The following is a 10671-nucleotide window of genomic DNA, read 5'->3' as shown; positions in this document are numbered from 1 at the left end:
ATAACCTTGTGTTATTTCGCACATCTAAAGGAAAGTTTAATATAATTATAACCTTGTTCTTCTTTTTGTCGTTGTCTTTTGACAAGCATCTTTTGTCGTTCGGTCGACCCAGTGGTTAATTTGTATGCAGCCTTATTAATACAAAAAAACAACAATCGTTTAATTAAAAAGCTAAAAGGCTATTCCATCAGCTGCAGGCTACCAAATGGAAGGTGCGTCTATGTTCAACTATAACGCCAATGCAAGCATCACACTAACCTACTTTTTTTTAAGTAAAAAAAAAAAAAAAAAAAAAAAAAAAAAGAAATAAGAAAACAAAACAATTACAAAGAAATGAAACCAAAGTAAAACACATACAAAGGAAAAAGGCAATGTCATTGTGGGTCTGATATCAACAAAGATCGCCAATGGTGCAATTTCTTTTTCTCTCTCGTCAATTGGCAGTACAGAAGGCAAGAGCGCGTGTACGTGCGATTTCATGATCAGATATGGACAAAACAATAAACGGGGCTGCCTTTGCAAGTATACATAATAGTCTGGTACACACTCATCAACAAAAATCGTTGATTATTATAAGTAAAACTAGAGGGAATCCTTTCAATGCATAGTTCACACAAGTCCAAGATCCGCCATCAAAGTAATTTTGAGATTTCAGAATAAAATCAATAGCATTCAAAATGAAAAACACGTTTTAAGACATCAAATTAATTGGCTTTTCATGTCGAACGCACGGTCAGTCTGAAGCTGCATTCATTTCATGTCGAACGCACGGTCAGTCTGAAGCTGCATTCATTTCATGTCGAACGCACGGTCAGTCTGAAGCTGCATTCAGTCCATGTCGAACGCAGAGTTTACCCACAACTGCATTCCTTCCATTTTGAACGCAGGGTCTTGTTTAAGCTGCAGCAATCAAACGCAGGGGCTTTCCAAGGCAGCGTTCATTCCATGTCGAACGCATGGTTTATTCGATGTTGCATTCATTTCCTGTCGAACGCAGTCTATAGAAACCTGCATTCGTTCATACCATATGTAAAACGTAGTTTGTATCCAAAGCTACACTCCCTCCTACTTTGTCCAACACAGTGTCTATTCAAAGCTGCATTCATTCCTACCATGTCTACTGCAGTGTCTATTCAAAAAGCTCCTTTCACTTCATGTCCATCACAAACTGCTTTCAATCATCCCATGTCAGACGCATTGTTTCTCAACAAGCTGCTTTCTTCTCGTTTTGAACGCAGAACCTGTTCAAACGAGTTTCAACTAATTCCAAAAGCAAAGAGTTTCCAAAGCGACCTTTATTCTTCGTGTCGTGAAAATGGTCTTCGCAATGGCGGCAGTTATTACCCTTCAGAAAAAAAAAACATATTTTCGTAGCATCCTCTGTTCCCGTTGTAACAACATTCTATGAAAGTAAACTCCTTCGGCGACAACCTCTTTCTGCCAACCTTGAATACTAGGAGTGTGTTTCAACAGCAGATGTCGTTGTCTTTGAGACGAGAGGCAGCTAATGTTTACGAATTTCAAACTCAGTAAGTTTTCAAGGTCAACGCTCACTCCAATTCAAACCCAGAGTCTTTCAAGGGCATGCTAACAAACATGGAGTGACCTTGACCCTGCGTCTGGGCTTCGGCCTCGACCCTGGGGATCTTGTAGGCTGCTTCACCCGCTGGCTCTGGGGGCAGAGCGGGCGTGACGTCAATGTGTGCTGACGTGTTCAGCAATGACAGCTCTCCGTCTTCGATGGCGTCATAGGGGGTGGTGTAGTGGTACGTACGATACAGGCCCGGTGGTACGCCGCATGAACCGGCTGTAACGAGAGGAACAGTAATTACTCAAACATTTTCAAGTGTAACAATCTGTAAACCAATGAGGCAGAGCGCTGTTTTACCGATTCCAAAACAAGCAAACAAACGATATGCGAAACAAATGCTTTTAAAATCAAACACACAAACACACCATGATAAACTGGTTTGCCTATACCACCTGGTTGATTGGTAAGATAATCATGTGATCGTAGAAATTCCGTTTCAATATCTGCTGCGGGTCTCTTATTTGGAAGGAGAATGAATTCTGTAGATAGCGTGCTGGCTCGGGCGCATTTAACTTAAACACTGACAGAAAGACCAGCCGATGGACAAACGGAGAGTCAGTCAGACAAACAGACAGTCTGCAGAGTGGCAGATAGACAGACAGACAGACAGACACACACACACACACACACACACACACACACACACACACACACACACACACACACACACACACACACACACACAAACACTGACTACTATTAACATTACCACTACGAACTCCAAATCCCCAAACGCACCCACCCCCCACCCCCCTACCCCAGGCCCCCACCCCACCCCACCCCTCACCCCCCTCCACCTCCCTCAAACAAACTAATCCCTAGACAATTCAACAACTTACAAGCATATTCTCCGCTCGCACTGCTCTTGCTGCGGTGCAGTTTGGGGAGAGGGGGAGGGGGCGGAGGGTGGAGGGGGCGGGGGAGGCTGTAGTGGCTCCTCAGGTGTCGCAGGGGGTCGCCTCCCTTGATTCCGTCCCAAGCAGGTAGACCCTCCGCCGTAGATAGGGTGTAGTGGGAGACAGGGTAGGGGCTGGCGCTGGCGCAGCACCGACCTGTGTGGTGAGACAAGATAAGATAAGGCCCCCCAAAAAAATAGTCTGTTTACGGTAACCCGACCGACCCTATTTTTTTCGCGCGACCCTAGACTTTTTTTTGGCATTTGGGGGAAAAAAAAATCTTTGTGTTTTTTTTGCAAAATAAGGTAAAAATATGGTTTTTTGGAGAAGAAAAAAAGAAAAAAAATCCCGACCTACCGACCCTATTTTTTATATTTAGTCAAGTTTTGACTAAATATTTTAACATCGAGGGGGAATCGAAACGAGGGTCGTGGTGTATGTGCGTATGTGTGTGCGTGCGTGTGTGTGTGTGTGTGTGTAGAGCGATTCAGACTAAACTACTGGACCGATCTTTATGAAATTTGACATGAGAGTTCCTGGGTATGAAATCCCCGAACGTTTTTTTCATTTTTTTGATAAATGTCTTTGATGACGTCATATCCGGCTTTTCGTGAAAGTTGAGGCGGCACTGTCACGCCCTCATTTTTCAACCAAATTGGTTGAAATTTTGGTCAAGTACTCTTCAACGAAGCCCGGGGTTCGGTATTGCATTTCAGCTTGGTGGCTTAAAAATTAATTAATGACTTTGGTCATTAAAAATCTGAAAATTGTAAAAAAAAATAAAAATGTATAAAACGATCCAAATTTACGTTTATCTTATTCTCCATCATTTTCTGATTCCAAAAACATATAAATATGTTATATTCGGATTAAAAACAAGCTCTGAAAATTAAATATATAAAAATTATTATCAAATTTTTTTTTTCGAAATCAATTTAAAAACACTTTCATCTTATTCCTTGTCGGTTCCTGATTCCAAAAATATATAGATATGATATGTTTGGATTAAAAACACGCTCAGAAAGTTAAAACAAAGAGAGGTACAGAAAAGCGTGCTATCCTTCTCAGCGCAACGAATACCCCGCTCTTCTTGTCAATTCCACGTGTTCTGTGAGTTCGACAGCTACTTGACTAAATATTGTATTTTCGCCTTACGCGACTTGTTTCACTTTATGTTACCGTAAACAGACCTATTTTTTGTGTGCCTAAGATAAGATAAGATAAGATACGGTAAGTTAAGGTAAGGTAAGATAAGGTAAGGTAAGGTAAGGTAAGGTAAGATAAGATAGGATTAGATGGGATAAGGTAAGGTAAGGTAAGGTAAGATAATTTATGTTAGGGTAAGGTAGGGTATGGTAAGGTAAGATAAATTCAGGTAAGGTAAGGTAAGTTAAGTTAAGGTCATATAAGGTAGAATAAAGCTAAGATAAAGGTAAAGGTAAGGTTAGATATGATAAGATAAGGTAACGGTAGGCTAAGGTAAGTTAAGTTAAGGTCATATAAGGTAGAATAAAGGTAAGGTACAGGTATGGTAATGTAAGGTACAGGTATGGTAAGGTAAGGTAAGGTAAGGTAAGATAGGATAAAATAGAATTGGATAGTATAAGATAAGACAGGATAAGATAAGACAAGATCAGATCAGATAAGATAAGATAAGAAAGATAAGGCAAGATGAGATTAGATAAAGAGGGAGGCAGTGCAGGGGACAGGGTTGGCGCAGCACCGACATGTGAGATGATTTGAGATGATAGGAGAGGAGAATGATGAGCTGAGATGATAGGAGATGAGAGGAGATGAGGAACAAAAATGTGTTTGTGTGTGTGTGTGGTTCTGTTGCTTAACGTTTTGTTTGGTTTTTAGTTTGGTTTACATGTTAGCTTGCATTAAAACAAATACGGTTAAATGGTTGCAGTGCCTCACCTCTAAACTTCTGCAGCACCAACGCTGAAGTGACGACCAGTAGCAGTGTTATCAGCACGAGCAGGACTATCAGCACAGGCATCGGAATACCCGCATTCAGCACTGAAGGAAAGACATTTTTGGATTACCAACTTGTAATATGATAGACTTCCACGTGGGTCCATTACTAATGTTGAGACTACTATCATATGAGTCTGTGAAACACACACACACACACACACACACACACACACACACACACACACACACACACACACACACACACACACACACACACACACACACACACACACACATGTATATATTTCTAAATTCTTTCTTAATAAATATCAATTCCACACGTTGGCCTTAAATCAAAGTGTTTCCCTTCACAGATATCCCCTTGGGGTTGTCAGATGAGGGTAGTCTCCCATGCCAACAGAAGCTACCATTCAGAGAGGGGTTTGCTTCTTAGTTGGATACCATGGGTTGACAACTCTCGCCATCAGTACCACCTGACCACTGATGAGACACAATAGTGTCGAAACACGTGTCTGGTCTAGGTACAAAAACAATGGTCCTCCTCAGGACTAGATTTCCTTGAAATACGTCCCCCACAAAGGGACTTTGCATTGTAAATCTCGGTCCCCCTTGAGGAGAGTCTGATGCTCCCAATAGTCTGTCTATGAAGGGATATTTTTTTCTCTCTCTTTCTCTGCTAAGAGATTTTAACAAATCTCGGAAGAAAGTATCTGCTGACTTTCAATTGTTTCTTTCACAATTTCTGGTCACACACACACACACACACACACACACACACACACACACACACACACACACACACACACACACACACACACACACACACACACACACACACACACACACACACACACAAACACACACACACAAGTGCAAACTGCTATGCGTTGCTCTAAACCCCAAAACAAAACAAAACAACAAAATACAAACAAACAAGCAAGCAAGCAGAGTAAACAAACAACGCCAAGGCCATACGGCTAACCAAAGCAAGTAACAACAAAGAAACAAAGAGCACGCGAAAAAGCAAGTAAAATCGTAGTTATGTTCTAAAGATGATTTCGACGTAATAGAAGTTGTACGGACATAACTCTCTCGGGTTTTAAGTAAGTCAAACTTTCCCACGTGACAATATAGGCCAATTACTAGCGAGTGGCGTGTCTGAAACACGTGGACAAGAAGCGCGTGTAGAAAGCTTGCCTCACTAAAAGCAAGAGTAGTCACTCTTTCACAGCTCATACAAACCCGACAGAGTCATTTCCGGATTTCGTCCATTAAAGTTCTCACCTGCCGGGTGTAACACGCTGCTGCCAGTGCGTAGTTCAGAATCTTTCTCAACTTCTGAAAAAAGTGAGAGAGAAAAATCAGATGATATTTAGAGCTGTCATATATGTATATATGCGTGTGGGTGTGTGTGTACGTGGCGTGTGGGCGGATTTTGTGCTAGTGCCTGCGAGCGAGTGTATGTCTGCCTGTCTCTGCCTGGCTATCTTTGTCTCTGCCTTCCTCTCTCTCTCTCTGTGTCTTACTACTGCCTTTCTGTCAGACTCTCACTCTCTCTGTCTGTCTGTCTGTCTGTCTGTCTGTCTGTCTGTTTGTCTGTCTGTATGTCTGTATGTCTGTCTCTCTCTCTCTCTGACTGTGTCTTTGTCTCTCTGTCTCTGTCTCTTTCTCTCTGTCTGTCTGTATGTCTGTCTGTCTGTCTGTCAGTCTCTCTCTCTGTCTGTCTGTCTGTATGTCTGTCTGTCTGTCTGTCTGTCTGTCTGTCTGTCTGTCTGTCTGTCTGTCTCTCTCTCTGTCTGTCTGTCTGTCTGTCTGTCTCTCTCTCTCTCTCTCTCTCTCTCTCTCTCTCTCTCTCTCTCTCTCTCTCTCTCTCTCTCTCTAAATGTTTAGCTGTCTGTTTTAATGTTAAAATCCTGTATAAAATGTAAACGCATTCATACTATCAAGCAAGAAAGCAAGCAAGCCTGTAACAAAGAAACAAACGAATAAAATATACAAAACAGAAAAATGAGAAACGAACAGAAAAGAAAAGAAAAAAAGGTGAGAAACATACCAGGACTTCTTGTTGTCGGGGCTGGCTTTCCTGTCGACACTGAAAAATGACAAGAAACTGTGAAAACAAAATCACTTAATATTCAAATGATTCCAGAGTTCACATAATTATTACACTCCCACTTAATATACTCCTCCCCCCTCCACACACACACACACACACACACACACACACACACACACACACATACACAGTCTCCCTCTTCGAAAAACAAGCACGCACGCACACACACGTACATACATACACACACACACACACCCACACACACTCACACACTTACTCACACACACACACACACACACACACACACACACACACAAACACACACACACACACACACACACACACATACCCACACACACACACACACACACACACACACTCCCCTTCTTCGACAAACACACACACACACACACACACACACATACACACACACACACACACACACACACACACACACACACACACACACACACAACCCCCACATACCTCTAACACGCACGCACACATAGCCTACTAACCTTTCTCCGGTTCAATGAAGTCCTCCTCACTGGGCACCTTCACCGTTTCCTTGAAATGTTGCTCGTCCGTACTTCCTTGCCCAGCCATCACGCTGATCACGCAGCTGTATACCGTCTCCCGGGAAGTCTGTATTCGTACGAAGTAATAACTGACATGAGGGGAACAAACCAAAAATCTGCGCACATGGTGCAATACTTTTAGTAGACGCCCACCCCACATTTTCGATCATTAGAGTAAAGGAAAATAAAACTTTGTTTTGTGTTTTTTTAAGTCTGTATTCGTATTGACAAAGAGAAAAGATAGATTCAGCACATTCCTTCTCGAGAAAAAGTTTAGGCTCACTACCTCAAATTTGCCCAGGCTTTTAGATGGGATAGGAATATTCCTCTCCTTGGACAAATACCAAATATCAAAATTCGTACTGATTTCTGTGCAGATTGAATTTTTTTTGTTTTAAATACAAAAAAACCCAAGAAAGCTAAGTTGTTGGAACGTTGTTATCGACAACAATACGTTATAATCACAAATAATTATATCGACCCAACGGTCTTTTAAGTGAACAGACAAACAAATAGTCACACAAACTTGGCTTGATGGAATCAGTTTTCGCCCACTCGCCAGGAAGCCGAGCGAATGAATGATTGTAACATAGTTGTGAGTGTAACGTATCCTTGTCAATAAGAACGTTCCAACAATTTTGGAACGTTGGCATTTTTTTTTTTTAAGAATTAACTTTACAAAAAGCTGTTAATGTCCGTTCAGAAATGTTTTCATCAAGAATCACCACGCCGCACAGAAAGCATCCAGTCTCTTAATTTTGTGTATGTGTTGAAGTGGAGGGATGATCTTTGCGTGTATATAACAACCTGCCTAAAGAGTTCATCCTTTCATTAGCATTTGACTGTTGTAAAAGAATCTTGTTCGTCCATTTTCAAGGTCGGTAGATCGATTTCTAGTGGATTTTTGTTTGTTTGTTTAACGCCCAGCCGACCACGAAGGGCCATATCAGGGCGGTGCTGCTTTGACATATAACGTGCGCCACACACAAGACAGAAGTCTCACCCAGTCACATTATTCTGACACCGGACCAACCAGTCCTAGCACTAACCCCATAATGCCACTAGATTGCCAAATTTAAAGTCTTAGGTATGACCCGGCCGGGGTTCGAACACACGACCTCCCGATCACGGAGCGGACGCCTTACCACTAGGCCAACCGTGCCGGTCTTTCTAGTGGATGCTACATGTTGTCAACACTAAAAACGTTCCAAGATTATACTAAACCTTTCTTGGATTTTCTTTTTGTCTTCTTGTTTAAATTCAACAAGTCGCGTAAGGCGAACATACAACATTTAGTCAAGCTCAGTCGAACTCACAGAATGAAACTGAACGCAAAGCATTTTTTCCGCAAGACCGTACACTCGTAGCATCGTCTGTCCACCGCTCGTGGCGAAGGCAGTGAAATTAACAATCCAGAAAAGCGCGGTAGCGGTTGCGCTGAGGAGGATAGCCCGCTTTTCTATATCTCTATTCTTGTTAACTCTCTGAACGTGTTTTTAATCCAATCATATCATATCTATATGTTTTTTGAATCGGGAACGGACAAGGAATAAGATGAAATTGTTTTTAAATCGATTTCGGAAATTTAATCTTAATCATAATTTTTATATGTTTAATTTTCAGAGCTTGTTTTTAATCCGAATATAACATAATTATATGTTTTTGGAATCAGAAAATTATGAAGAATACGATAAACGTAATTTTGGATCGTTTTATAAAAAATGATTTTAATTACAATTTTCAGATTTGTAATGACCAAAGTCATTAATTAATTTTTAAGCCTCCAAGCTGAAATGCAATACCAAAGAAGTCTGGCCTTTGTCGAAGATTGCTTGGCCAAAATTTCAATCAATTTGATTAAAAAATGAGGGTGTGACAGTGCCGCCTCAACTTTTTAAAAAGGCCGGATATGACGTCATCAAAGACATTTATCGAAAAAATGAAAAACACATATGGGGATATCATACCCAGGAACTTTCATGAAAAATGTCATAAAGATCGGTCCAGTAGTTTACTCTGAATCGCTCTACACACACAAACACACACACACAGACAGACAGACACACACACACACACACACACACAGACACGCACACACACACATACATACACCACGACCCTCGTCTCGATTCCCCCCTCTATGTTAAAACATTTAGTCAAAACTTGACTAAATGTAAAAACTACGGCAAACTTTCAACTGTTGCAACGAGTAGCCATGGTCTGCAAATGTCCAATTATTCCGACAAAGTACTTCCTTTCGCCGACGAGTGTGAGGTGTTTTGTTCAGTTGCATATCTCAAGCATATTCGACATACGTAAAGAAAGCGTAGGTTTTGAAACAAAAGACACAGGAAGCACCTTAAACAAAACTGTGACTGTCATCATCAAGCATTTACGGTATTTTTTCCTTACGGACATGTATCTAATCGGGGGGGGGGGGGGGGGGGGGGGGGGGGGGGGGAGAGGAGGGGGGGGGGGGGGGAGGAGACGGAGGAGAGAAGATGAGAGAGGGAAGAAGGGGGTGTAGGAAGGGGTCTCTCTATGCCTGTTAGCTCAGAAGCTGCAACTTAGAACTTGGGGGGGGGGGGGGGGAGTGTGAAGGGGGGAGTGGGGAGTAGGTTCATTCTGTACCTAATGCATCACAAGCAGAAGTAAAAACTTAGATCCATTGGGGTCGTCATTTTGAATCCGCTCAAACACGAAACGGTCTTTCGATTTCTGATGGTTCAAAAGCTGAAGTTAAGATCACATTGAGAAGGGGGAGAGAGGAGGGGGAGTGCCAGTATGGTCTAAGGGAAATAACCAATGTCTTGTTAATGAGATTGCTAATGGGATTGCTTCCCTTGCTCTCTCTCTCTCTGTCATAGAGGCCGGGGTACGGATGAAGGGGTTTTTAGATTATTTCCGTACCTGATGCTTCACAAGCAGAAGCTGCAACTTAGATCCATTGGGGTCGTCATTTTGAATCCGCCCGGACACGAAACGGTCATCTATCTTCTTGCTGCCGTTGCCAAACATGGGGATATTCTTTGTGGCTCCGATCCAGGCCAGGAGGTCTCCCCCTGCACGGCTAGATCCGTTGTTGATGCGGATGGAGATGACGGTCTCACCTGGTTCCTTTGAACACGTGACGAGAAGCATGTGGGCTGGTGAGTGACTGATGAACTCCGCTGTCAGCTCTGTAAACACAAATGAATACATTTATTAATAAGGGCGGGGATAAGGCCGGCTACAGTCCGTAGCAGCGCCGGCTTCAAAACCAGTTACCGCTATCGGGATGGGTTCGATCCCCACGTTCGGCAAGGGTTTATTTCCCAGAGGTTTTTTTCAGACACTCCGAACACCCCCGTGTGCAGGCATGCGCACGATAAAGATTCCAAGCTGACAGCGAAAGTCTCAGGGCATAGAAAAAAAATACGCGCATGCAGGGGAGACGCAAATGTTGGGTAGCGTCGTACTGTATGGCAGCTCGATCCTCCCCCGAGAAAGCAGATAAATAGTTCAACGAAACAAAATAACAATGTATATGAACTGACAGGATACAAACACAAACAGCAAAAACACCGGTGTTTTTTTTTTATTTTTATTTTTTTTAAATTTTAACAAAAC

The 10671-nt window shown here is 42.3% G+C and overlaps 1 protein-coding gene across 1 annotated transcript; it reads right to left on the bottom strand.

Moving 5' to 3' along the window:
- Nucleotides 1–288: 288 nt before the first annotated feature.
- Nucleotides 289–10235, bottom strand: LOC138972983 (uncharacterized). Its single transcript, XM_070345644.1, has 7 exons — nt 9973–10235; nt 7003–7129; nt 6482–6520; nt 5713–5766; nt 4408–4509; nt 2431–2643; nt 289–1807 (listed from the first exon to the last, which is right to left on the bottom strand). The coding sequence occupies exons 1-7, from the start codon at nt 10201–10203 to the stop codon at nt 1551–1553; spliced, it is 1023 nt and encodes a 340-aa protein (XP_070201745.1). The 5' UTR covers nt 10204–10235; the 3' UTR covers nt 289–1550.
- Nucleotides 10236–10671: the final 436 nt, after the last annotated feature.

The sequence above is a fragment of the Littorina saxatilis genome, linkage group LG8 (genome assembly GCF_037325665.1).
Source record: "Littorina saxatilis isolate snail1 linkage group LG8, US_GU_Lsax_2.0, whole genome shotgun sequence".
Classification (NCBI taxonomy): Eukaryota; Metazoa; Mollusca; class Gastropoda; order Littorinimorpha; family Littorinidae; genus Littorina; species Littorina saxatilis.
The sequence above is the reverse complement of the archived record's forward strand: the minus strand, read 5'-3'. Positions and strand labels throughout refer to the sequence as shown.